Here is a 27,239-nt window from a genome sequence, read left to right on the forward strand (position 1 = left end):
ACTCAATTTAATTGACTGGTATCGGACTCAAGGGTCCCCAGTTCAACTTGACGAAGTCTCCGTGGCATGATATCCGTCATCCCAGCAAGCGAATTTTTCGGGTTTGACATCTCCACCTCAGTTTCATCCTCGGGGGCTCGGAAGAAGCGAGACGGGATACTTTCCCACACCCGGCGTTAGGATGGGATGTGACTCTTTGGCGTGGCGTTGCGAATTTCCTATCACAGGATATTCGCCATCAACGATGTCGACTTTCTTGTCTTGTCTTTCGCGCTGGACCAAAACTCCACACGCAGAGAAAACGAAATGTGGTCTTTTATGCATGAGATGGAGAACTGAACTTTCAATCGGGTTAAAGGGAAAGACAAAGAGTAACTTGCACGGGGCCCTGAAGCTTGCGGCTTGCAGCTTAGACGCATGGGAATGAACTGGTCCTAGTGCGAAGGATTTGCCTGGCTAGAATGATAATGTTTTGTGATTCCTGTTTCTCTTTGCATGCCTGTCTCTATCGACAGTATTTAACTTATCGATCGTCGAGCATCAGATGTCTGCATAATTGAGAGACGCACATCTGAACTGTCTGGGACGAATGGATCGTAAAGACATGGGCCAAAGGGTGTACCAGGAAAGTCAGGACCAAGAGGCTCCTCCTCACCGCATTCATCCAAGTATTTTCAAGCCTTTTCTCCGGTTTCCATCCTTCTCTCTTTCTATTTCGTCAAGATTTCTCTGGTAAGCTCATTCCGTATTCTAACTGCCGTTCGTGTACTCCACACTCCAAACCATTTTTCCTGCGAGTGGGCTGCAAAAGAATCGAAACAAAGTGAAGAAACCAAAACACCGTACCATGAATGCGGGGCCGTGGCCTCACCATCACCGAACGTTGAAACCAGGACACGCACAATTGTCCAAATGTTGCTCATGCCGGGAGACTTTTGCGGCCGTATCAATTCGTCCCTTGCTCCAATGCTCGAAATGCCCATGCTGCGCCTGCCGCGTTAAACCACACACATACACGCCGTCAATACAGGTGTGAAAAAAAAGAGGAGAGGAAACATGGAGCGTTTGTAACCCGGCCATGAAATCAAGCCTCCAACCTTCCCGAATGCAAAGGCTTCCTCAACGCAATATCGTCCTCGTCTTCACTGGCAGCATGCTCACCTTGGTCCTGATGCGGATTCATTCCTGTGTGACCAGCTCTCATGCGACGATTGTGCTCTATCTGATCCCGAAAGGCATTCCCTGTACCCTGCGGCCTCACTGGGGTGGGCACTGGTAGTGGACCTGGAGGTGAATAGGGCTGTCTTGTCACACCACCGGTAGCATAACCAGTTTCGACATCCATATCCAGAGACGGGTTCGGAGAATGTGACGTCAAATCTTGCTTGTTAAGACGCGAGTGAAAACCTCGGCGATGAGAGGGGAAATCCATTTCGTATCCGGAGACTCCCTCCTCCTCATCGTCGGCCGAGACTCGGTCAACTAGGACCTCGAGCGTCTGGCTGTCGACCATGACTTTGCCTGGAATCGGTCGTTTGATGGGCGAACCCCATGCTCTCATCGGGTAGGCACGACCTTTCTCCCAGACATGGCTGATGGGAGGGAAATACTGGCGATATGCCCCCCAGGCACAGAGAATGCCCAGGGCGGAGCCGAACAGAACATCGAATGGATGGTGACGGGCGTCCATGATGCGGGACATGGCGACGCATGCGGCGGCGAGAGTGGGGATGAGGACGACGAAGGTGCGCCAGACCTCCCCTTTTTGATCGAGGACGTGAAGTTTAGCGGCAAGGTAGAGGGAGAGGAAGAAGAGACCGGCAAAAGAGGAGGAAGAGTGGCCCGACGGGAAAGACCGGAAGCCTGGGGGAATTAGTCGAAGAGGGGGGAAAAGAGACAGAGTGAGACTGACCATCTTGCATGATAGCCTCGTCCTCTTGAGTGCAAATTGCCTTGGTGGCAAGGCCATAAGGGACCCCGTCCGCCGCACCGGGTCGAGGTTGACATCGGTCAATGAGATCGGGACGAGGCTTGCCGCAGAGATTCTTCAGAGAACCAGTGATGACAAACGCGGCTCCCTGAGCGAGCAACAGGCCTAGCCAGCCACAGTTGAGTTCCCATAGCCGATCCCACAAGGAATATGGGGACCGAGTCGCGGCGGTTCGGCGGCGGTGGGAAAAGAACCCGTCGATAAAAAGCGTGTAGACGGCGATGACGACCGCGGGGAATCCGCCAGAGATCACAAGGGCGAGGTAAATGGGGATTCTCTCATGGACGGCGTAAGGGTATTGGATGGAGATGTTGGCGAGGGAGAAGTGCTGAGAGAAAGGAGTGATGAGTTTATCGAGGGCAGCATAGATGATGGCGAGGATTCTGTCGGGAAGTTAGACCGTGTGTTGGGGATACGGAAATATTGGCTGCTGGCGTCGACATACACGATAATCAAATAATCAATAGCGTACCTGGAAGAACAGAGATGCGATCAGCAAACATGGCTACACAGTTGGGCGGGTAGAATCCAAACATACGAGACGATGGCCCTGGTCGACATGCGACGATTGGACTTTGATGGAACGGGAATTTTATTCAGTAACTGATCCATCCTCGGACTGTCTGTCCCGCAATAACAGGATGAATATGGACAAAATGAGCGTAATCAGATGGGCGGTGTCATCTGGGAGCAAAAGAGGGAGAGAAAGGAATCCGATTCCGTCAATCCCTTTGTTTTTTTCTTTTGTGCTGATTCCTTTGTTGAAGTCCGACGACAAGCATAATTTCTGGACAGGTGTCGCGTGCTCCGGACGCAACATGAAACACAGCTGATGTCTGTGGCGCAGGGCGAGATCTTAGGTCGCAAGTTTAGGGGAGAAGCTGCCTGAGTGGCTCCAGCCCGGGGGGTGTGGGGGGTTGGTTTAGGCTCGTCGATGTGCCCTAAAGTCTTGGGAGCATCTTGGGCTTTTCTGGGCGCCAGTATTTCTTGGTAGGTAAGATGAGGCTGTGCGAGGAGATGCGTCAGGATTCAATTAAGTTAATCGACATCAGATTGAACGAGCATGTCTCTGTGATCCATGTAAACTACAGAGTTCCCTATTGGGCCTGGATGACCACGTAGTTAAATGGGAGGTAGCACTCCGTTCTCTATATACATAAAATCACAGGGCGCCTGGGAGGCCGGTACTTCGCTCTCCTAATATTCTGCTCATCTCGTGTCTCATCCTGGATCGTATCCCCTGGGCCACCGGTATCCTGATGCCCTCCTATCATGCATTTTCTGTGCCGTCCTCTTTCGGTATAGCCAACTGACACGGTCTGCTCCTCTCTTTCTCGTTCACATCCGCTTCATCAACTGCCCATCAGAGTTACTAACTTGTCACTCGCCATGCCTTGCCTTCGTCTATCTCAATTGGGTCAGCGACACCCCCCGCCTCCCTGCTTTTCCGAGTTTATCCTCTTTCCAGCACTTGATCCGAGGTTTGTCCCCTATTGAGGGGTCTCTCTTCTCCGACTCAGATTCTCAGTCCTGCCTTTTTACCCCGCCCTCCAACGTATTCCCGAGCTCCAGACCACGGCCGAGACGGTGGCTTCATCATGGCTTCGACTCTAGATGTCAGCGATAAAAGAGAAAATTCTATCCTGCTGTACGAACTCAGCTGGTCAGACACGGTGTCCTCGTCCACACTCCGTTGTGTTTCATCGTCCTTCGACTGGCCTTGAATACGTTGATCCATCTCAATCCATTATTTTGAAAACATGGCAGATTACTCCAATCTTCCCGATTTCGACTCCCTGCCCCCCGTCCAAGGCATGCCACAAGGCTGCGCCTGGGGCATCTTCGACCAGGATGGCAAGAAAGACCATCTGGGCTGCTTGAACCTCCTTACCCCCCAAGTCGTCCAGGAAGCATTCAAAGAAGCCCGAGACGGTATCTCCATCTCCTTGAACTGGCCCATCGGTGCCATCAACAAACCCGGTTTTGCTCGCAAAGGCCTCGAGCACAAGGTCATGTCCTTCAAAGAAGGCCCCTTTGACCTCTGGGGCTTCGATGATGAAGTCGAATTCAACACCCAATGTTCCTCTCAATGGGACAGTCTGGTACACTTCGCTCACCAGCCCACGGGACTGAGCTACAACGGTGTCCAACCCACCCGCGAATCCCTGGTCCAAGGCTTCGGCACATTTGATGTCGAAAAAGCCCTCCCCACCCTCAACCACTGGCATGACCGCGGCGGTCTCGTCGGTCGAGGCGTCCTCCTCGACTACCGTGCTTATGCCGAGGCGAAGGGGATCCAGTACGACTGCTTTGACTCCCACGCCATTTCCGTGCAAGACCTCGAAGCCGTGGCCCAGCACCAAGGCACCCAATTCAAGCATGGCGACATCTTGATCGTTCGCTCGGGCTTCACTGAGGAGCTAGGTACGGCATCGGCCGAGGAGCAGGAACGTATGCTCGGCACCCACAAGGCAGTCGGCGTCAAGGGATGCAAAGAAACCGCCCGATGGGTATGGAACCACCATTTTGCCGCTGTTGCAGGTGACGCTATCGCCTTTGAAGTCCTCCCGCCCACGCTGGAAGAGGAGAACAATCGAACGGGAACAATCGCGGAACTCGGTAAGTCATAATTCCACCCCCTTGTCGACCTAGAACTCAAACTCACTCCTCCCTCCTTATTTCCCTGGTCAAACAGTCCTGCACCAGTACTTCCTCTCGCTCTTCGGTCTGAATATTGGCGAGCTATGGGATCTCAAGGCTCTCGGGGCTCATTGCAAGAAAGTCGGCCGCTACGAATTTCTCCTCACCAGCGTCCCGCTGAATGTGCCCGGCGGTATTGGAAGTCCGCCAAATGCTTTGGCAATTTTCTAGTGGAGATTCATTGATGAGGGTTGCAAGGAGAGGGAAAGGGAGAAGAGACACGTGAAGTGGTCGAGTTTTAACGTAGCTATGTCGACGTCATCTACGTGAGGAAGTGTGCATGCCACATATGAGGACCTCAGATCTCGGGTCAACGAGCTAGTTGTCGAAGGGCAGAGGGAATGGATCGCGATGGATGGCAGAAGATAGGAGACGGAACTAGAACTCAGGAAAACTGTATCATCAATATCCATATCTCCTCAACAGTGTTCTATCTTCTTCCTGAACTCGATACCGCGAGAGACTGTTCGAGCGGTGAAAGGGGTGGTTGATCGGACCAGTGCCGTGATGTAGCCGACCCGGCCCGGTTCAAGAAGGAATTGACCAAAAAGGGGCGAAATCTGGGAACGTAGAACGCCAACTAAACGACTAACACACTGGCACTGCCACGTAGTTTGGAATCACGACTTGGGCTTTTCTTCGAGTAACAAGATCACAAAAGGCTACCTGGGACAGAAAAGCTTCCGGGACACGTATTCATACGAATGGCAATTTGGGGTCTACAGAGGAGCTTGTAATTTGAGGCCAAGATCTCGGTCTTCTGGCTTCGATATTCTTGTCTATCTGGCTAACAATTCCCTAGCCCTTTAACCCTTGGGTCTCGCAATAATACACATGGTCCGTTCAACTATACTCTGATCCGTCTTCCTAACTTGGCTAATTCGCCCATGATACCACCATTACTGAGACCTCGATACTCCGCAATGGCGGCCTCCGTCAGAGTCGTTTGCAACACGCCACTGCGGACGAAGTACTCGAGCAAGCCCTTCGATTCCAGGACACTTGACCCGTTCAGGTCCAAGAGCTTGATGCCCTCGGTTCGAGGCATGAGATCCATCACGTATGGGTCGGCTTTGCTGTAGGGTGCTGGGAGCGGGAAGTCTGGGGAGGTGGGCGAAATGCCTTTCGCCCGAGCCTGCATTTGATTGAGGAGCACGGTGAAGGTTGGATACGCTGGCGTGTTGGAGCCGGACGTGCAGAAGAACATCAGACCGCCGTTTGCCAATGGCGACGGCAAGGCGGCATCGTTGTTTGAGAATAGCAGATTGGTGAATTGCCGGATTAGGGTGAATTGATGGGCGTGGATGATTTTGAATTCAGCGCTGCGGTATTTCGTGGGGCCCATCCAGTGATCAAATCCATCAACAGTGAGGAGGACTGGTGGTCGTGGTTTCGTGCCCGGTTCGTGGAGTTCTCGCCAGAATGCTTGCCAGACGGGCCAAGCCAACGTGTGGTCTTCCACGGCAACTTGAGCGAGGTCTTTAAGAGTGGCGTGGGGTTTCAATGAAAACTCTTTTGGGACTGGATGGTTGAGTTTGAGCGTTTTCAAGACTGCTTCATTAGAATACATGGCTCGAGTGAGGAGGGCTTGCGTCAAGTGCGGGTGGATATAGAGTTGTTCAGACGTGGCATGTTCCGCTCCACCCTCTTTCACAGGCGCGTAGGATGATGTGTTGTTGACGAAATCTTTGGCTGGACGAAAATGTCAGCCGGAAGATGTTTGGGGAAAAGCTCAAGCTGGAGGATATCTTACCTTCTGGCACATTGATGACCACCCAGTTGTTCATGAAAGCCATACACATGGTTTGAAGCATTAACGTACTCTTGCCCGATGCTTTCTCCCCAATGACCAGGTGCTTGACAGTTGTCGGGCTCGGAGAATTGCTCAGCTTTTGAATGTCTTGACCAATTTTGAGAGTCTCGGATCGAATCAATGTCGCCGGTCTTCGAAACAAGCTCCAGTTTTGTGTCCTTTTGAATGCCTTGGAATCTCTCAATTGATCCAGCAATGCCCCATCTAGACCTAGCACTTGTCCAGCACAGGCCGGATCGACCATGTTCTCTTTACTCCAATTCTGCAGGTCAGAAACCGCAATGGCGTTGGTATTGCTGAGGACAATGCGCTGGCGTTGAGCTCTCCGTTCTCCAATCGGCGGAGGTTTGGGACGGTCTTTACCCTTCTTTTTCATCCGCATGGAGAGCGCTTGGCGATGTCTGACTTCGGGCCGTGGACCAGTTTTCTTCTTTACAGGATTTGCATATCGTGCCGCGGAACTATGAAAGGCGAATGACTGGGGAGTCTGGATAATTCCTGAGGCGACGGCGGTGGTTGTTTTTGACGAAATTCGTAGCTGTGAGAGGCAGTCGGCACATATTGACAGAGACATAGCGATCGAGGCCAAGGAGGCCGTAGCGTTACACACGTAGACTCGTAGGGGAGCAGAAGATTTCTAGTCAATGGAACGATCGAAAACAGTGAAAGGTGCTGCCCCGAAGTCCGCAAGCTCCGCCAAGATCTGTTGTGGAACCGGTTAAAGCGGCAACACAAAAAAAAAGTTGAGAATATTTGTGTCAATCACGCTGCAGAGAGGGTCATTCCCAAACATTTTTTTTTTTGTTTAATTGTTTTTAAAACGGCTGCCACAGATATGGCCACGCAGACCGCGGCAGACACTCCCATGGAGGAGGTATCAGCACCGACTCTTTCAAATAGGACAGCATCCAAGCCAGAAAGACTGTGAGTTTGCTCGGTCTACGGTCTTGCCATGAACAATTGAACTCATATTTTGAAGACCGACAACAGTGGACAAACCCACACCATACACCTATGAGCTAGGATATCTAACAGCCGTCGACCCGAACCCCCTCCCCAGCACAACAAGTCTCCTGGCTTCGTCATTAGCCGACCGCAATCAAACCCTACAAACCGTCGCCCGGGATGGCGCACAATCACTTCTCAACACCCTTTTGACCAGCTGTAACATAACCTCCACTTCCGACGGCCTTATAATGACTCTACCGCCACCCACAAACCCCCTACCACGGTGGAAACCGCTCCCGAAACCTAAAGCACCCACGAAGTGGGAGTTATTTGCTCGTAAAAAAGGCATTGGTAAATACGGCGGCAGCGTCAAGGGCGGAGCGGCACTCCAAGAGCGGAGAACGAACATGGTCTTCGACGAAGAGTCAGGCGAATGGGTGAAGAAGTGGGGTTACAAAGGGAGGAATAAAAACAGAGAGAGTGACTGGTTGGTGGAGCTAGATGATGACAAGGTGAGCAGAGAGAAAGATGGATTTGGCGGAGAAGGCAGGACTGTCAGAGGAGAAGGCAGGCGGGAACGAATGGAGAGGATCAAGAGACAGGAGAGACGGCAGAGAAATAATGAGCGGAGGAGTAGAAAGGCTGGGAAATTCGGTTAAAACAAAAGGCGTTTACCTCTTGCAATGGCAAAGCTGTCTGAAAAGCTTTGACTGTCAACCGTCATAAACCGGATGTGACGAATGTCTCATCTCTTTCATACACGGTCCGACATCGTAAGATCGAGGGTGAAGTTTTTCTACTCAACATGGGGCCAGATCAGGGCTATGATCCAAGAGAGCTGACATCAGGCCGACGAGGCCGGCGTCTACGAAGAATGTGACATTGGTAAGACCTCGAACTCGCGAGACAGCACTGTTTCTCCCCCCCCCCCCCAACCAATGAGACAAAATGAGACAGTGAGCCAGTCCAACCATAGGATTACCGCCAATGCTTGGGTCATCAGTGGAAAGCTACCGAAGGCTATCTATCCAATCTGGGCTTTCTTTCGAGCCTTTTCACCATATATCTCTTCTTCCTGGACTTAATCATACAAAGGAGGTGTTTTCACCATTCCCTCTTGCGCTTTGGCTCCTGTTTCTTTGTCTCTCCTCGTAAACTTCATAGTTTCCAGAAACAAAATGCAAAGACCATACAAGCGTAAAAACATCAGTTGTAATTCCAGATCAAATAGATAATACAAGATATGTTCTGGAGCCCCGCCGGTGTTGCAGTAGTGGCGGCAAGGCATCCAGAAATAAAGCCAAATCTTTCCAAACCGCCTCTTCTTAAGCTCTCGATGGTTTCCCAAGGGGTATCGTCGCAAGTGGCAAAAACATACCAGGTTACATCCTGATGGGAGAAAGTCCAGTCAACTCGGGCAGCTTTTGTTCGAGTGATAATTTAGGGGGCTCCGGAGTAACCATCCTCGGGACAGCAGGGACACTTTGACTGGTGGCATGCCCGCTATCCGATCTCTCTCTAACACCGGCTCCATAAGACAAGCTCCTTTGCTTTGTCTTGGGTGCCATCGACTTGCGTTGGGCCGCTGCGTCTGCACTTGGGGGGGGAGCCGGAGCTTGTTGTTGGCTGCTGCCACTTGAAGAGATAGCCCGGTCGTCCACAGCGAGATCTTCGCTCTCATTGATGGAGCCCTCACGCTCGTAACGATACTCTTCTTCTAGGTACTCTTTCTCTGTCCAACATCCCTGCCAGCAAGCCTTCCAATCCATGACGAGGAATTGGAAGCAAAAGGCATCAATTTTCAGACAGGGCTGGAAACAGATGCATAGGTTGCGATAATCCATCTTGTTCTTGTCGGCATAGCTGTGGAGAAGACTCAGGTGGCAAGTAATTGCAAAAAGGAGATAATAGTTGAACGGCGGCAAACGCGACAATTCATCCTTCAGAAGCTGGGGCGCTCTTGTTGCGCCCGCACATTCAGTGGCCACCTTGTTTTGAACAGACTTGGGAAGAATCTCATCGGGCAATTCTCGCAACCATGATTTGAACATAGATCCGATGGTGTTGATGTCGTACAATTCGGGTTCGTCAAAGAGATTGATATCGTATTCGGTGTCAAAGCGACGTTGCCAGTGTTTGACATCTTTACCACTACCAGGAATTCGATAAAGGCCTTCCTCTTCGGAACCATTCATGTTCAAGTAACTGCACGTCATAGTTAGCACGGCAAAAATTCCGCGAGGGAAAAGAAAAAAAATTCACATACTCGATGCATCGCCAGGGCAACGCCGGCATCCAATATTCCGTTTTGTCCTTGGACAATTCAAGTCGTCGGGCAATTCTGGTTTTTCGAGTTTGCTTGACCAGTGGGAGGTTGATTGTCGTACATACGTAATTGTCATCCGTGACAAGTTCGCGCTCGTTGCTACTCCCGCTTCGTGTGATCTTCCCGAATAAGCCCTTTCCGGCCTTACCCAGGCGATCACTCATCCCTTTGCCTGTTTGACCAATATTTGAAAGAATCTGAAGTGTCGATCCGTCACGGAACGATTGTGACAAAGGAACTCCCCCTGCTGGACGCTCTTTCTTGGCCACACTGGACTCGTCGCGAAGCTGACGATCGGCGGAGCGATTCCGAACGCCGGCACCATTTTCCGTTGTGAAGGCTCTTTCCCGGCGATCTGGTTTGACGGGAGCTGTCTTGGGGGATGGCTCAAGGTGCTCCGTTTTGGAATTTGTCGTGTCGAGTTGAAGATGGCTAGGGGGTGAACCCTTGAGCTTTGTCGTCGCATCGTCCATTTTGACCGTCTTAGTTCTTGAAAGTATTCCTCCAAACTTTGACTTTCCCTTCTTACTGACCGGGGCGGGCTCCGTGTGTGCTTGCGAGGCGGTAGATTCGGAAGAGGTGGGAGGATTGTTGCCATTGGAATTCCCATTACCAGATCCGAATCGAGGTAATTCTGGGGTGGAACCCTGCTTCTTAACTGAATGAAGAGACCTATCTTTCGAACTTGTCCGGCTCCTTGCATGGGGTTTCTCCACGGCTTCGGGTATGCTTGTTTCCGACGAATGGATTTTGTGGGAAGATTTGGAGGCCATCAAATTTGAAAAGAAATTTTTCGACGTGTCCCGACCATGCTTGGGAGATTGGGGCATAGGTGAAGGAGGAAACTCAGGCATCGCCGTGATTTTGGGGGAGTTCGGCTCCGTTCGAGATTCCTCATTCTGACTCTCTTGGGATGTAGATACCTGGTGCACCATGGAGGATGGTGGAGGCCCTTGCAGAAATGGGGAACTCGGTGCTGATGCTGGAGTGTGAGGGGAGCCAGTCGAGCGAGGACTCAAAGTAGCGGGTGTTAAGCCATTTAATTCCTCATTGTCTTTGGGAGACAAGTTGAGATATGGGACAGCCGAGGATTTAGGCATATCTGCAACTCCTTAAAATTGTTATTCACAGGGCCGACTGCAGGTAGCCGGCCGCGCGAGGTCAATGGGACCGCTGATATCTTCCGCTGGATGCCCTCCGTACCTTTACCACCTCTTTGAGACGACAGATGTAGTGATGATATTTATTCAATAGATTCGACAGAAGGGGGATGACAGGTTTTGGACCCAACGAGGTGCTGTCGTCGTAGGAGTATCGTGTTGTTTAGGCGTAGGAACATTGACTGATTCCTCCTCCTGACGGGGCCAGGGTTTGGAGGCGTTTCAGGGTCTCTTCTGGGTGAATAGACCGCGTAATCAGTCCTGAATTTATCCAACCAAAGTTGACACCAAGGTAGGTAAGGCTTCGTAGTTTGTATCCTTCAATGGGCCGATCGAGGCGAGATTGAACCAGCAAAGCCTCTGGAGGGGACGAAAAGGAATTGTTCGAAAAGGTCCCGAAGCTCTTGGATCAGACAACTTTCATTGCAGGATAGGATCGTGTGACAGGCAGGCTGTCAAGGTTGCGAGGTGGCTTAGGAGGAGAGCGGCTAACAAAGGAGGAATTTGTTAGGATTGAAGGAATGACAGAAACATAAAGAGGCGGGCAGCCAGGTTCGGGGGCCCAATGCTCAATGATCCGCGCAACAATGCAGGGACAAATTAGTCCCGTAGCAAAGGACAGATGTAAAAGCACTCCGCGCCGGCCCAGGAGAAGATGATGCGATGGTTATAGGTTGTAAGGGGAGGAGAATAGTAGTGGGTTGAGAGAGATTTGCAGCGCAGTGCGTAAATGGGTTTGGCAAGGTGCTTGTGGTTCGCGGAGGATGCAGTCGCCTGGTAGAGACGGGGCCGTGTCCAGGTGGACCGAGCGGTGAGATGGGATGGAGAGGCGGCGCCGAAACCCTGAACCAGCACCTGTGCCTGCACCTGGACCAGAACAGAAATCCGAGCGCTCCTGGTCTCGCACCAAGTGCTCACCGTCCTTTGCGGACTGTGAATTGAGCGACTCGTGGCTTCTGGCTTCTGATCGAGGGGACAATATGAGGACAATACAGGATACCAGATAGAATCGTATGTTTTGTGCCTCTGGTGAGAGTGGATGCAGATGGTATTTCTATCACGCTGGCCTCATTTGGTCCACCACCTGTCGTTCTAATGCCATGACATGCCGATGGCCCATCCAGCGTACAGCAAAGTTAGTCCCGGTACAGTATACTTCACACGGTTGCGAGTTATGCAGACAGGAGGGGGTTTGGAGATGTGCGTGGACTCTAGTTCTCCATACTATCTATGTACCAATACTGGTAACCGTACATTTCAAATGCGTTCAAAGTTGGTGCTTTGTAGAAGGCAGAAACAGTATGAGCGTGACCATTAACCACTGACAGCTTGCAGGCCCCTTGACTTTCCCCGGCTCTTGAGACGAGGCCTCGACAAAAATGTTTAGCAATATGTTTTGGCGCCGACCGAGTTGGGTTCGGCACTGCTGCAGGTTCATGGTTCTGAGGACATCGATGTCTTTAACTAGAAACTTTCGGGTATGCATGTGGGTGTGGGTTTTGGTTGAGTTTGGCAGGGGACGTGGCAGAGTCCAGGAGTAAGGGGAGCAAGCGTGGAGACAGGCCCATACCACTAGCAAAAGAGCACATGTCTGTGAAATATCTGGTAATAAGTTCCAATACGACGTCTTGCAAGCTAAATGTGCCCTCCAGGAGAACAGCTGAGTGAAGTCATTACCATCAACACTAGGTATATGCCCATGTCATCAAATGACGAGATGCACAGTTGCCCTACCGGTCAGATACAGGGCGCACTAGGCGTTAAGGCTATCGGAACACCTAATTCGTACAATAGAGCTACTGCCCGTAATCATGCCCCTGGTCGATGCTGGAGGCCTGGGACGATTTCAATAAATTACGCCAGATGGCGCCCTGGACGAAGCCACACTTTCTTTTAGGCTGAAACCTGGACTCGGGATGTGACTGCTAGTTACATCCCTGATTCTGATACGTACCTTTGCCAAGCAATGCCAGCAGGCCGTGGCCTAGTTTGTTCTGTCGCTGGCTTGTCTCCGCAAATTTGAATCGTACCATCACCATCATCAATTTGCTAATGACCAAATCATTCCTGACCTCTCTTGTACAAATAGTATTAATCAATAAAATCCCCTTTCCACGTGAAGGGCACTGACGCCGCGGCTGTCAAATCTCTTTTTTTTCTTTTTTGGCGCCATGGCATTGGTGGCTGGACCAGGGGTGGGAGGAACACCATCCTCGGTCGACAAACTTCCGGCCGACCTCAGCCTGGTCGTTGAGAAACATGTCAAATACATACAAGGCTTGGATACTGTGCGTTCATGTGAGTGGCTTTGCGCCGCAACATATTGATATCTCGCTAGCGAAAGGATGAACTCGACTACTGGTTGACCGAGCACCTAAGACTCAATGGCGTCTATTGGGGTTTGACTTCACTTTGTCTCCTTGGCCATCCAGATGCATTGCCACGCGATAAAACATTGGAGTTTGTCCTTGCATGTCAGAATCATGATGGAGGCTTCGGTGCCGCACCGGGTCACGATTCTCATATGCTGTATACAGTAAGCGCCGTTCAAATCCTGGCAACCATCAATGCGTTATCAGACCTGGACGAAGAGGGAAGAGGAGGAAAGGAGCGCATTGCAAGATGTAAGTGTCTGGAGCACACCCCCCTTATATCAGGAACTACATCCAACTCTTGACTTCCAGACATTGCTAGTCTGCAAGACCCCCAGACTGGCGCCTTTGCCGGAGATGAATGGGGTGAAACTGACACTCGCTTCCTCTGCGGAGCGTTTAACGCTCTCTCGATCCTCAATATGATGCATCTGGTCGACGTGGAAAAAGCGGTATCGCATGTTCACGCATGTACCAATTTCGACGGCGGCTTTGGCAGGTCTCCAGGCGCAGAATCTCACTCGGGCCAAATATTCACATGTGTTGCTGCCTTGACCATTGTGAGAAGACTCGATCTAGTGGATACTGACCGATTGGCTGCCTGGTTGAGCGAAAGACAACTCGCGAATGGTGGACTCAACGGCCGGCCGGAAAAGTTGGAAGATGTGTGCTACAGCTGGTGGGTCCTCAGTAGTCTTGCCATGCTTGGGAAACTACATTGGATCGATTCTACAGAATTGACAAAATTTATTCTGAGGTGTCAGGACCCTGAACAAGGGGGGATTTCCGACAGACCTGGAGACATGGTTGATGTTTTTCATACAGTCTTCGGGCTCGCAGGTTTGAGTTTACTGGGTTATCCAGGACTTGTCGAAGTCGATCCGGTCTAGTAAGTCAAAAGGAACAGGCTATCCCTGATATATCCAGCTAATAAATGATATTTGCAGCTGCATGCCCAAGGAAATCACCAGTGCATTGCCATACTATCGGTCGTGACCATACTCAACTGGGCATACACATCCTCTTGCGATCTAATAACCCACTTGATGCGCCTCCTGAGAGATGGGATACAAGGCAAGAGAAGAGTGAAGGCCACGGTGTACTATTTCCGCTTCCATCATTCTACCATCCTTGCTCTAGAGGAAACATAGACAGTGTGGCACAACAGTAAGGGTTTGATGCTTGACGAATGTGACGGAATGGCGTCTTGACCTATCCAAGCGTCGCGGTACATATTGCATACCCATCATGAGCCACGGCGGGCCCGGTAATGAGGTTAAAATGGCTGCATTTGATCGAGGTTGAGGCTAAAGGCAGGAGGTGCTTTCTACGCGAAGCTGCGATCGAGGATACTAATCGGACTTGCCTCTCTTTACATTGTGTGGTTCCCTGTCCCTCCCTCTCTTTCTCTTCTTCTGTTCTCCCCCATGCCACTTCTTGCTGATTTGTACCTCTATTTCCACCTTCACCTCACGCGACCACTACTCAGTCAACTTGCCGAGGATCTGCTTCCTGCATTGATTTTCCTCACCTCTTCCATCCTGCTTGTGTGACAAGAGGAAGGCAGTCTGTACTGTGTCTTGTTTGTTCTTGTGTTTTTCAAGTTTTGCAGTCACCACTTTGAGCGTCCTTTGCTATTCCTTCAAATTGTCTCTGAACTTGGTCTCCAGCACCATGGACCTGGAACGACTTAATTGCAGTATCTGTCCAAAACAGCCCTCGTTCAGTGATACCTCTCATCTACTCACCCATGTCAGTTCCAAAGGCCACTTATCTCATCTACACAAACTCCAGGTCCGAAGCCGTCAAGAAATTGCCGCCGGTGTTCAGCTGGCTACCTACAATCAATGGTATCAACAGCACGGCCTCGGTCAGCTCCTTTCCGAACGCATGGTCGTGAAGGAGTCTAAGAAGGCTGGAAGGAGAAAAGCCGCTACCAAAAGAGGTGCGTATGTGTCACAACAAAGCCCCATTGACAAATCCCTGTTGGATCAGCATTTGCCAGCAAAACGAACTGCCAGTGGTCGAAGTCAAAACCGGAGGGAGACAGCCCGGGGACAAAACTCCAGGAGAACTGATAGTGACCCCGACTTCAGTTCTGCCAAGAGATCAGCGTAATCTCTATGCCTGATTCAATTTTCCAGAAGAGCTAATCCACTGGTAGACGCAGACCATGTCGATCACAAATCATCTTCCCTGTCAAACGGTCTCCATCCACTGATAGCCCTCGCTCCGCCAATGACGACGGTCCAGTTGAAGATGAACACCAGATCCTCGTCACTTCTGAAAAGAGCAAGTTGAAAGGGACTATTTGGCCCGGCATGGATCTCTTTGACTCCGCCACGGAGGAAATGAAGAGAAAGAGAAACCAAAAGAAGGATAGATCCGTTCTGAGACGAATGCAAAGACTTTCTACTCTGGTGGAACCAACCGAGACTGTCTATTCTCCTGGAGGACATATCAAAAAATCGAGGCATATTGACGATCTCGAAGACGCCAGCAGCCTGATTGAGGGTGAATCTCCCCTTCCCAAGCCAAGGCAAGTTCGACCTCACAAGAGACAACCACTCGCCACCAGAGACGCCAATGCACCGCGACTAGTGAAACGCAAGACCAAAGGTGATATCTCGAAGAGACAAGCTGGACTCTCTGTTATGGATGGACTACCTCCTGTCCCATACCGGCTCAGTTCCACGGCAGGAGGTTTATATGGCCGAGGCTCTCGCTATCTCCCAACTGAAGAAGTTGAAGAGGACCTCAACCCATCGGTAACGGCTGCTTCCGGAAAACGCTCCGCTACCTTTTCAATCTTCAACGATGGCAGTCCAGACCATGTTCCAAATATCCCAACGGACGAAGGACAAAACCCACTCCGGTCTGAACATCAGATCTATACGAGGACCTCACGTCTCCAATTGCCCATGGCATCAGCAGCATGGCTTCAACCACAATATCAGTCCGCTTTGCAATACACAAACCCATATACCTCCTATCGACCGGGATATCGTGGGTACCAAAACTTTTACGATGCGTTCAATGGGAAAGAGAATGTTGCACCAGTGCCCGATCCACCACCAGAGTCACGAGGGCCAACTACAAATCCCTTACTGTGGAGGTCTTCCGTTCGTGAAGATCCGAGCCTCGTCCCTCGGGCCGACTCCCCTTTTGACGGCTATTTTGGCATGTTCCCTATCCGTGCTCATAATGATGATCCCTTCTTCACAACCAAAAACCTCCTAGCGGAGGCATTGGAGCAATTTGAGGAGGAAGAGGTTTCCGTGGCAATCAAGGAAGAAGCGTTGGGGTCCCCAGCTGGTACAGTGTCCGACTACGACACGGAAATTCCTTCTTGAACAAAACCCAGCCAAAGAGCGTATGAAACAGTCGAATGCGAGTCGAAATGTTTGAAGTAACAGCGTCCGTGGAGGTGATCTCGGCTTCAACAATTCCCCAATAAGCAGAAAATATGAGGCATAGATATGGCGAAATGGCTTACTCCCTCTTGGCAATTAGGTGAATCTCATGTATTGATTGCTTTCGAGCTCATGTCCACTAAAGTGAGACGATGGTGGGATGCGAAATGAATGGCTTATCAGATATTGGAATGTAACACTTTTCGAGGCATAGTTTGATGAGACCAAAGGAATATAGGTAGATAGTGATCGCAGGAAAGATTTCTTCGCAAAATTACTTGTACTCTGCCGTACTCGAGCGTGACGCGCTACGTTACTACGCGTTAAGGAGGTTTTCTCGTTGACTGAATACCTTCATTTGCATGATGATACTTGCCTTCCTTTTCTCCCGATTTCAGCCCAGTAAGATGAGATAGGCCTTGATGGCACCTTTACAAAAGAAGCAGCAGACCTTATCTGCTTTCTTCAAGAAGCCTCCGTCTTCTCCATCTGCCACGCCCGCTCAAGGAATACCCTCCGAAGAGGATGACGACGAGGTGTTGTTACCTACCGCAAAAAGGCGCAGAACTACTCCCGTCACTGGAGACGTGGACAGGTTTGGTGAGCACGAAAGAGATGGAATTGTCGAGAACCCGGGGGTGTTGAGACCGGTTGCGGCCGATGACCAGACGACTCCCCTAACCTCCAACGAAACCTCAGGGACTGGAAGAACGTCAAAATATCTATTCTCGTCATCGCCTCTCCAGGAAACCGAGGAATGTGGAGGCCCAGAAAAGAAGAGAAAGGACGAATTACATCGGAAATTTGTGAAGAAACTTGGAAATCCAGATAGCATTGCTGAAATCAAAAGGAGGAATCGAGCAATAGAAGAGGATACAGCAGACCCGGAAAATGAAGATGGAGAGGAAGAACTCCATGAAGAAGTGCCAAAATCGATGTCTCACGCTAGAGCAGGAGTCAAAAAGGGAGGAAGTAAATTGACGCCGATGGAAAAACAAGTCATAGAAATCAAAAGGGCTCACATGGACACCCTACTGGTTGTTGAGGTCGGTTACAAGTTTCGATTCTTTGGGGAAGATGCAAGAATTGCGGCGAAAGAGTTAAGCATTGTGTGCATACCGGGCAAGTACCGGTTTGACGAGCATCCGTCCGAAGCTCATCTGGATCGATTCGCTTCTGCTAGTATTCCTGTTCATCGATTACATGTCCATGTCAAACGGCTGGTCACCGCAGGCCATAAAGTCGGAGTTGTTCGCCAGCTTGAGACTGCTGCCCTCAAGGCTGTTGGTGACAACAGAAATGCACCATTCGTTCGAAAACTCACAAATCTCTACACCAAAGGCACTTATATCGATGATATTGAGGGTATCGAAGAGGATAGCAGAGGAAGCCCTTCACCACAATCACCGTCCACTGGCTTTCTGCTTTGCATGACCGAAGTCAACGTCAAGGGTTACGGAAATGACGAAAAGGTTCATGTTGGTCTAGTGGCTGTCCAACCTGCAACAGGGGATGTTATCTTTGATGATTTTGAAGACGGTTTCATGCGCAGCGAGATCGAAACAAGACTACTCCACATCGCTCCCTGCGAGTTTTTGATCGTGGGTGAACTCTCTAAAGCGACGGAAAAGCTTGTCCTTCACTTATCAGGGAGCAAGACAAATGTGTTCGGGGATAAGATCCGAGTTGAGCGAGTGGCGAAGCAGAAAACCATGGCGGCACAAGCACACAGCCATATATCGACGTTTTATGCTGGAAAGTTGAAAGAATCAGGTTCCGAGCAAGGCAAAGCAATCAAGACATTCGACAAGATTCTAGGTTTGCCCGAGAACGTTTCTATCTGTCTATCGGCCATGATCAATCACCTTTCTGAATATGGACTTGAACATGTCTTCCAACTCACCAAATATTTCCAGCCGTTTTCAGCCCGCTCTCATATGCTGTTGAATGGCAACACATTGACGAGTCTGGAGATATATCAGAATCAGACGGATCGTACCACTAAGGGAAGCCTTTGCTGGATGATGGATCGGACACAAACCAAATTCGGTGGGAGACTGCTTCGAAAATGGGTTGGCCGACCTCTTTTGGATCGGCAAGGCATCGAAGAACGACTGAACGCTGTTGCAGAACTGCTTGACCCAGAAAAAACCGCCAACGTTGAGAAACTGAGGCGTGTTCTGTCTAAAATCAGAACGGACCTGGAAAAGAGTTTGATAAGAATCTATTACGGCAAATGTTCGAGGCCTGAATTGTTGAATGTTTTGCAATCACTTCAATTCCTAGCCAGTGAATTCGCACACGTTACCGGTGCTGCATCTACCGGCTTCGATTCTACCATCATCTCATCCGCTATGACGTCTCTGCCACTGATCTTAACAGACGTAGTGGCATATCTTGACAAAATCAATCTTCAAGCGGCGAAATCTGACGACAAGTACGAGTTCTTCCGAGATGGTTCTGAAACAGACGCGATTGCAGAACATAAATTTGGCATTGCGGGCGTCGAGCACGACTTGGATGAATTTCGCACAACCGCCGCTGAGAAATTGGGGAAGAAGCGACCGGTCGATTATGTAACCGTGGCGGGAATAGGTTACTTGATTGAAGTCGAGAACAATTCTGCTACAATTAAAAAGGTCCCTGCTTCCTGGACGAAGATTTCAGGGACCAAAAAGGTCTCAAGATTCCATCCACCTGAAATTGTCAAGTTGTTGCGTGAACGCGATCAGCATAAAGAATCTCTCGCAGCGGCTTGTGACAAAGCATATAAGGACCTCCTTGCCGACATCAGCACGAAATACCAGCTATTTCGGGACACCATTCAAAGCCTAGCAATCCTGGATTGTCTTCTTTCGCTTGCGAATGTGGCGTCTCAACCAGGCTATGTCAGACCCGATTTCACTAACGGCACCCAGATTTGTGTCGAGGGAGCTCGCCATCCCATGGTTGAACAACTTCTAATCGACACATACGTCCCGAACAATATCTCCATCTCCCAAGAAGCAACGCGAGCTCTACTTGTGACAGGTCCAAACATGGGTGGCAAATCTTCCTACGTGCGCTCCGTCGCCCTCATCTCGATCATGGCGCAAATCGGCTCATTCATCCCGGCCACGTCCGCGACACTGGGCATTCTCGACGCCGTCTTCACGCGTATGGGCGCCTTCGACAACATGATGTCCGGCGAGAGTACTTTTATGGTGGAGCTGAGTGAGACAAGCGATATTCTCAAGCTGGCGACGGAACGCAGCCTCGTCGTCCTCGACGAACTCGGCCGGGGCACTAGCACGCACGATGGGGTCGCAATTGCAGCCGGCGTGCTCGATTACCTCGTTCGTGAACGCAAGTGTCTCACCCTTTTCATCACGCATTACCAGATGCTGGCGCACATGGCAAATGGCTTCCCACGTGGCGAGTTGAGGAATGTCCACGTGCGCTTCACGGAGGAGGACGACGAAAATGTCACATTCTTGTATGAAGTTGCCGAAGGCGTGGCCCATCGCAGTTACGGATTAAATGTGGCGAGGCTGGCAAATATTGGTCAGAGCGTCATTGATATGGCAAGAGAAAAGAGTGCAGAGCTCGAGACGACTACCAAAGCGAGGCAGATTGCTGCGATGGCGAGGATGCTAGCCGGCACGGATGTGCGAGAGGTAGGAACGGAGAGGCTCGATGCGCTCGTTGAAGGGATTGAGATGCTTTGAGCCTTAAAAGCGAGGCTGAGGCTAGTGACCGAAAAGGAGCATATGACCTCGGATGGTATGGGATTAAAACTACGGTGATGATCCCGACGGCCAGGTGTGTTTTGTGCTGCAAAAGCTGACGAGGCTGAGAAGCGCACAACCCCAACCTCCACGGAACTAGGAGACTGGTATGAATATCTCGTACAGACTTTGTTGTGACGGACGGAACTTTCAGACTAGTAAAGGAATCATCATAATTAACCATTCACTTGCATTGGAATTTTGTCAAGACCCGCGGCTATGCTAAGATTGGTCTCCTACGAGTGCGGGCGGGATACAATGCGTGCATGGCAAAGGGCTTTCTTCGTGTATTTTCATGCCATCGTCGTAACCTCATAGAAGTAACCCCAATTTGCTCTTCTCGGCTCAGCTCGCTTCCTTTCTCCGTAGCCACTCAAATTCATGCCACCAGCCTCAAGAGTTGCCGGGTTTGATTCGGGGTAATTTACAAGTCCATCACCACGTCACCTTCAACGACAATATTATCCTGCGCATTTGGTAGTCCAATCACCGCAACTCCAGCAGGGATGCGGGTCCCTCTGGCATTGAAACAAGCGAAGACAGCCAGCTTGGAGAGGGCCGGGCAGCTCTTGAAAATACCCGCCATAACGACCTCGTCAACTTGCGTCACGAACGACAGGTCCATGTCCTGCAGAAACGCGTATTTCTTCTCGCCATCAAAGACCTCCATCAGCGCTTCGTGAGAGATGTGTCGATTCGCTTTAAGATTCAGTCGTTGGAGGCGCTTGCCAGAGTGATTCATGAGGCTGGCCAATGCGGTCGAGCCGAAACCAATTGGGTCGTCAACGTCTCCGTCCGGATTCATGTTGTCAACGTCTCGGTTGTCGGACAGGTCGGCGTACACGAGCGGGGGAATAGGGGAGTTGTTGTCGAAGAGTTCGGCGAAGGCGCGGTCGGAACAGAGACTGCTTCCACGGATGCGAAGTTTGGTCAATTTATTACAGTGGTTCTTGATCGCCTCGAGTACGGCATCGTCCAGATTGGAGAAGTCTTCTAGACATAGTGTTCGTAGATTGTGGCCGAGAATCGAGATGAGCTGAACCAAAGTGACAAATGAAGTCTCTTGTTGAGCAACGCCGAGAGTCAAGTGCTCAAGTTTGGTCAGCGCGCAGAGAGAGTGAATTGACTCTTCTCCCATGTATGAACAAGATCTCAACTTGAGTCGTTTCAGGTTCTGGCAGTGCTTCGCCAATTCTTTCACCGTATCATCTTTCAAAGAGTCATTGAGCTCTGATAACTTCAGGCTTTCTAGCTGAGGACCCAGTTTGCGAAACAATTCCACCCATGCAGTGTCAGAGACAAGATTTGTCGCACCTAGTTGCAAATGACGGATCTTCTTGCATTTATCCACCATGTAGAGCAACGGTTTATCCTTCAGTTGGCCTGCAAACCGCAAGTTGACGATTTCTACCTGAGGCATGTATGCAAAGATCTTTTGGAAATCTTCCTCTTCGAGCTTGCCACAGTCGTAAATTGCAATACGATCGACGTCAGGGCGCAGGAAAAGCTCCAGAACTCGAGGTGTGAGCACTCGCTGTTTGGAAAGAATCTGGCTCAACCGGTCAAGCAGATTCTGGGGCATGTCACCAAATTCTTCGATGTCATGGACGACATTGGCAACTCGACGGACACAGACATCCACGAGACTTTTAGCACCGGGTTTGACATCTCCCATCAGTCGATCGCTTTCAGCTTGTCGACGACGACCTCGTGGAATGGAGGCCCTTTTCTTCTTGGCCTGCGCCTCCTTCTTCTCCTCATCCTTGAGCTCTTTGGAACATTTAGTGCACAGCAGACCACCATCTGGGCCCGTCTTGCTGTATGGCGTCACAGTGAATCTCTTTCCGCATATCTCACAGTTCTCAAGTTGGCCAGGTAGCGGTTTTGATTTTTCAAGCATGCCTCGAGCCAGAGCATCATCTTCTCCCTCGTCGTCTTCATAGTCACTTCCGCGGTTCTTTTGCTGAAGATACTTGCGGCGCTTGAATTCTTTGCTCTGCTTGATTTTCATCAAAGCCATCTCCTCTTTTCTCTTGCGCTTCGTGCGCTCGACTGGGTCTTCCTCAGCATCATCAGACTCATGCTCATTGTCTTGCGCGGCGTGGTTGGCATTTTCTTGCTCTTGCCGCTGAGCCTCTTCTAGACGACGTTGGTAGTCTTGTTGAATCTGGTGCGCCGAAATATTGTGAGATGCAAGGAAATCCGTGAGGGCCGATTGAGGCCCGCGAATGCGATTCGCGGCAGCAGCTCGTCGGGTCGACCTGAAGGTCCATGTCAGTGCAAGGCTCTGGCTTTCAGGAGAAGTCGAGTTACATTGTCAACGGGCTTTTTCAAGGATCTCAGGCGACGATGTGCTGTGTTGTTGACCCGGATCTTTGCTCAGGAGAAATTTATGATAAAGAGCAGGTAGGTTTGTTCACGGCTTTGACGAGGCAGGGATACGATCTCAATGGCAGTTGTTTTTCACCCATCAGCACTTGAAGTTCTCACTTCTGAGCGGCATCACGTGCCGTACAACCACTTAAAGTCGCCGGGGGACGCGATGGGGTTCAACGCGTCTCAGGCAGACGCGAGCTAAGGCCGTCATTTCACGTGCACCGCGCAGTTTGATTGGCCCTTAAGTCGAAGAACACCACTGTACCAGCCAAATTCTCCTTTTCCTTCCTTCTACGGTACCATCGCACTCGACAGATTGGGTCCAAGATGGGTGCTCGCAGACGTCCATCGAGGCCAGCAGCCTCAAAACATGTATCTGGTAAATTTCCTACCTGAGTCGCTCAAGAATCCATCCCTTCGTCGCTGACACTTTTTCGCAGCCTCGAAACTCGCCAAACCAGAACCATCCCTGTCGACATCTAAACGAACGTCCAAAAGGAGCACTAGAGCTTCACAACCCATAGAAATACCCGACTCCGACGATGTCGCCGACTTGACTTTATCAGAACCAGTCTCCAAGGGGACCTTTCAAAGAACTTTTGTTGACAATACTGGCTCTACTTCTGCGAGACGCCAACTTCGACGACGTCCTGACTCGACTGCCCCATCTTCGATTGCTGATTCCCTAGAATCGTCAAGCTACGAAACTCCTGGAACAAGCACAGTCCCAACACCCAATGTGGTCGACAACGGTCCCTTCAAATCCCGTGTTGGAGCCACAGCTCGGGCCTTGGAGTTGCAGTCCTCTGAGTTTGCCCTCCGCAGCCGCAAGACATCTGCAAGAAAACGAAATCGTGATGATCTGGATGATGGAAACTCCAGAGAGGACCGAGATGCGCAAATCGCGGCCGAATTTCAAGCAGAAGAGTACAACATGGTGAATGATTCCGAAGACTCTGATTCGATGCCCTTGGTAAAGAGACGCCGTCGCCCGTGGAATGGAGAAGAACTTGTCGAGCTGAACGATGACGACCTTCCAATTTCATCTCGTCAGCGACCCAGGCTCGCCATGCAACAGACACCCAACTCCTTTGGCCTCCCAGGTGCCTCACTCCAAGATTCAGAACTATCTTCGGTTGTTTCTCTTGACGAAACAGGCATTTCGGATTTTGACGTTGATTCTATGTCCGCTGCTCCATCGGAAGCCTCTGAGGAACCTATTGCCTCGGTCAATCTGTCGACGGGGCGTATGGTCACTAGAAGTCGGCCACGACTCAGAGGATTCCGCGACTTGCGATATGATGCCGTCAACCGCCGGAGAATTCGTGAACGCCAGAAACTTGAGATCGCTCACCCAGAAATCAAGACGATGTGGACGGACTTGGAGGCAATTGAACCAATTAAGCCCGTTCCGGCCGAACAACCAAGCGGCATCAATCGCAAGCTCAAGACCTTTCAGCTAGAGGGCCTCGACTGGATGACCAAACAGGAGAAATCCAGATGGAAAGGTGGTCTCTTGGGCGATGAAATGGGCATGGGCAAGACCATTCAAGCTGTGAGCTTGATCATGTCCGACTGGCCAGCCAAACAGCCAACCCTGGTAGTTGTTCCCCCCGTTGCTCTCATGCAATGGCAGGCGGAAATCAACGACTATACGAGTGGCAAGCTCAAAGTTCTTGTCTATCACGTTTCCGCCAATCCAAAATGTAAGCTTCTGACCACCAAAGACTTGAAGAAATACGACGTCATCATGGTTTCCTACTCCGGTCTAGAATCGATGTATCGAAAAGAACACAAAGGATGGAATCGTAACGATGGCGTCGTGAAGGAGGATAGTGTGTTGCATTCCATCACATACCACCGGTTGATTCTCGATGAAGCTCACAGCATCAAACAACGAACCACGAGTGTGGCTAAATCGTGTTTTGCCTTGAAAGCGAATTACAAATGGTGCTTGTCTGGCACTCCCGTTCAAAATCGCATCGGAGAGTTCTTCTCTCTTTTACGCTTTCTTGAAATCAAGCCATTTGCGTGCTATTTCTGCAAGAGTTGCAAATGTTCTCAACTCCATTGGAGCCAGGATGAGGCAAAGGCATGTATCAGTTGCAAGCACAGTGGTTTCAATCACGTTTCGGTCTTCAACCAGGAAATCCTCAATCCTATCACCCAGGGAGATGATAGGGAATTGAGAAAGAAAGGCCTTGATAAGCTGCGTTTGATCACCGATCGTATCATGCTACGTCGGATGAAGCGAGACCATACATCTTCGATGGAGCTGCCGCCCAAAGATGTTGTCATTCACAATGAGTTCTTTGGCGAGATTGAACGCGACTTTTCTCAGAGCATCATGTCTAACTCAACTCGGAAATTCGATACCTATGTTTCCCAAGGTGTTATGTTGAACAATTACGCCAACATCTTTGGTCTCATTATGCAAATGAGACAGGTGGCCAATCATCCCGATCTTATTCTTCGGAAGAATGCCGAAGGTGGACAGAATGTCTTGGTCTGCTGCATTTGTGATGAACCGGCCGAAGAAGCCATTCGATCACGTTGTCGTCATGAGTTCTGTCGACAATGTGCAAAATCATATGTCCAATCTTTTGCTGGTGGTGGCGGCGACGCAGACTGTCCGAGATGTCATATTCCTTTGGTCATTGATTGGGAGCAACCTGAAATTGAACAGGACGAGGACAACATCAAAAAGTCATCAATCATCAATCGTATCAAGATGGATGATTGGACTTCCTCGACCAAGATCGAAATGCTCGTATATGACCTATACAAACTTCGAAGCAAGAAACAAACACACAAGAGCATTGTCTTCTCGCAATTCACGTCCATGTTGCAGCTCGTTCAATGGCGACTTCAGAAATCCGGCTTCAGCACGGTTTTGCTTGATGGCAGCATGAGTCCGGCGCAGCGACAGAAGACCATTGATCATTTCATGAACAATGTCGATGTCGAGGTTTTCTTGGTCTCTCTCAAGGCTGGTGGTGTCGCTCTCAATCTGACTGAGGCTAGCAGAGTATTCATTGTTGATCCGTCAGTTTCTCTCTCTCCCCAACCTCTCCAAGCAATTCCTGAGTACTTCAACTAACCTTCCTCATCATGCAGATGGTGGAATCCCGCCGCAGAATGGCAATCCGCAGATCGATGCCACCGAATTGGTCAGCGCCGTCCCTGCGTCATCACTCGCCTTTGCATCGAAGATTCCGTTGAATCCAGGATGGTTCTGTTACAAGAGAAGAAGGCAAATATGATCAATGGCACCGTCAACAATGACCAAGTAGCGCTCGACAAGTTGACCCCAGAAGATATGCAATTCTTGTTCCGTGGTACTTGATTACAATAAATATCCTCCCAAGGCGGTAATTAGGGAACGTGTTAGTCGACCTACGACATGGGTAAACGGTGTCAGAATCGGTGGCGACGAGAAGCGAATGTTTATTCTTTCGTGATGGTTCCGTTGTTGTGTTTGTTACTGGCTTATCAAACCAATGTGCTATCGAGCTGGAACTGGAGTTGGACGAGTGCGGAGACACGGTACAGCAACGAATAGAGACGGAGCTTTTTCCTCACGGAGGTATCAACAGAAGACCAAAAACAGCAGAGCTGGATTGAAACCGTGGGCGAGAAAACCAGAAAACGACTAAATGCACAGCCAACATGCAGATACGTAGCTTCGTGCTTCATAGAGCCCACATACAGGTTAGAAGAATCGTGCAAATACTTGTACTTTGTGTCATGTAGACAGCTCAATGCATTGCGTTGTATTCGTTGCCTTCTAAGAAACTTATCCCCTTTCGTGTTATTCGAGAACACTCGCATTAACATCTCGCGTGCCTTATTCAACACTCCTTGCGAGGTCCCATTTGGTGAGCAAGAGGTGCCGTTGAGCATCGCTCATGTTAAATGTTGTCCTGTCCAGCATAACCCGCCCAGTTGACCAAAGGTCCTGCAATCACGGTGCAAGCAGTAGGCACATCGGGCGCCAATCCACTGAACACATTTGATCGTCTCGCGAACACCGACTCGTTGCTCTTGGAATGGTCTGGTCAAAGCTGCAACGGGTTGCGAGATGCTGACCGTCCGAAACATAGGCAGCAAGATGTGCCGGTCGTTTCTTCTTCCAAACCATCGTGCTCTCACAATAAAACACACACAGAATTTGTCCTTCTTTTTCGTGCGGGTTCAAGCATAGAGAGTTGCAACCAAGTCAGATTCTTTCCACGGGCGAATTGCATATTAGTGCAGAGCAGGCAAGACAAAGCACGTGTTTAGAACGGTGAATAATCCTGATGCTTTACAGGGTTGCGGAAAAATTCTGAGCATCGAGAAATGGAGGAGAAAGAAAGACAAGCGAAAGCTGCT

At 50.3% G+C, this 27,239-nt stretch overlaps 10 protein-coding genes across 10 annotated transcripts; 6 read left to right on the forward strand and 4 right to left on the reverse strand.

Annotated features, from left to right (window-relative positions):
* Window positions 1-1,084: 1,084 nt before the first annotated feature.
* On the reverse strand, window positions 1,085-2,551 carry Z518_05037 (uncharacterized protein; the record flags this gene model as incomplete). Its single annotated transcript, XM_013418742.1, has 4 exons — window positions 1,085-1,863; window positions 1,913-2,373; window positions 2,436-2,462; window positions 2,529-2,551. 4 exons carry the CDS (start codon window positions 2,549-2,551, stop codon window positions 1,085-1,087), a joined length of 1,290 nt encoding a protein of 429 aa, XP_013274196.1.
* Window positions 2,552-3,750: 1,199 nt separating this feature from the next.
* Z518_05038 (uncharacterized protein) lies at window positions 3,751-4,861 on the forward strand (the record flags this gene model as incomplete). Its single annotated transcript, XM_013418743.1, has 2 exons — window positions 3,751-4,609; window positions 4,686-4,861. 2 exons carry the CDS (start codon window positions 3,751-3,753, stop codon window positions 4,859-4,861), a joined length of 1,035 nt encoding a protein of 344 aa, XP_013274197.1.
* A 676-nt stretch (window positions 4,862-5,537) lies between these two features.
* Window positions 5,538-7,077, reverse strand: Z518_05039 (uncharacterized protein; the record flags this gene model as incomplete). The annotated part of the gene is made up of 2 exons (XM_013418744.1): window positions 5,538-6,382; window positions 6,444-7,077. 2 exons carry the CDS (start codon window positions 7,075-7,077, stop codon window positions 5,538-5,540), a joined length of 1,479 nt encoding a protein of 492 aa, XP_013274198.1.
* A 261-nt stretch (window positions 7,078-7,338) lies between these two features.
* On the forward strand, window positions 7,339-8,110 carry Z518_05040 (uncharacterized protein; the record flags this gene model as incomplete). The annotated part of the gene is made up of 2 exons (XM_013418745.1): window positions 7,339-7,427; window positions 7,483-8,110. 2 exons carry the CDS (start codon window positions 7,339-7,341, stop codon window positions 8,108-8,110), a joined length of 717 nt encoding a protein of 238 aa, XP_013274199.1.
* Window positions 8,111-8,833: 723 nt separating this feature from the next.
* On the reverse strand, window positions 8,834-10,877 carry Z518_05041 (uncharacterized protein; the record flags this gene model as incomplete). The annotated part of the gene is made up of 2 exons (XM_013418746.1): window positions 8,834-9,656; window positions 9,718-10,877. 2 exons carry the CDS (start codon window positions 10,875-10,877, stop codon window positions 8,834-8,836), a joined length of 1,983 nt encoding a protein of 660 aa, XP_013274200.1.
* A 2,231-nt stretch (window positions 10,878-13,108) lies between these two features.
* On the forward strand, window positions 13,109-14,199 carry Z518_05042 (uncharacterized protein; the record flags this gene model as incomplete). Its single annotated transcript, XM_013418747.1, has 3 exons — window positions 13,109-13,225; window positions 13,276-13,561; window positions 13,622-14,199. 3 exons carry the CDS (start codon window positions 13,109-13,111, stop codon window positions 14,197-14,199), a joined length of 981 nt encoding a protein of 326 aa, XP_013274201.1.
* Window positions 14,200-14,983: 784 nt separating this feature from the next.
* On the forward strand, window positions 14,984-16,662 carry Z518_05043 (uncharacterized protein; the record flags this gene model as incomplete). Its single annotated transcript, XM_013418748.1, has 2 exons — window positions 14,984-15,423; window positions 15,474-16,662. 2 exons carry the CDS (start codon window positions 14,984-14,986, stop codon window positions 16,660-16,662), a joined length of 1,629 nt encoding a protein of 542 aa, XP_013274202.1.
* Window positions 16,663-17,144: 482 nt separating this feature from the next.
* Z518_05044 (uncharacterized protein) lies at window positions 17,145-20,429 on the forward strand (the record flags this gene model as incomplete). Its single annotated transcript, XM_013418749.1, has 1 exon — window positions 17,145-20,429. One exon carries the CDS (start codon window positions 17,145-17,147, stop codon window positions 20,427-20,429), a length of 3,285 nt encoding a protein of 1,094 aa, XP_013274203.1.
* A 484-nt stretch (window positions 20,430-20,913) lies between these two features.
* Z518_05045 (uncharacterized protein) lies at window positions 20,914-22,960 on the reverse strand (the record flags this gene model as incomplete). Its single annotated transcript, XM_013418750.1, has 2 exons — window positions 20,914-22,750; window positions 22,932-22,960. The coding sequence occupies 2 exons, from the start codon at window positions 22,958-22,960 to the stop codon at window positions 20,914-20,916; spliced, it is 1,866 nt and encodes a 621-aa protein (XP_013274204.1).
* Window positions 22,961-23,192: 232 nt separating this feature from the next.
* Window positions 23,193-26,211, forward strand: Z518_05046 (uncharacterized protein; the record flags this gene model as incomplete). Its single annotated transcript, XM_013418751.1, has 3 exons — window positions 23,193-23,244; window positions 23,306-25,910; window positions 25,983-26,211. 3 exons carry the CDS (start codon window positions 23,193-23,195, stop codon window positions 26,209-26,211), a joined length of 2,886 nt encoding a protein of 961 aa, XP_013274205.1.
* Window positions 26,212-27,239: the final 1,028 nt, after the last annotated feature.

The sequence above is a fragment of the Rhinocladiella mackenziei genome, assembly GCF_000835555.1.
Source record: "Rhinocladiella mackenziei CBS 650.93 unplaced genomic scaffold supercont1.3, whole genome shotgun sequence".
Classification (NCBI taxonomy): domain Eukaryota; kingdom Fungi; phylum Ascomycota; class Eurotiomycetes; order Chaetothyriales; family Herpotrichiellaceae; genus Rhinocladiella; species Rhinocladiella mackenziei.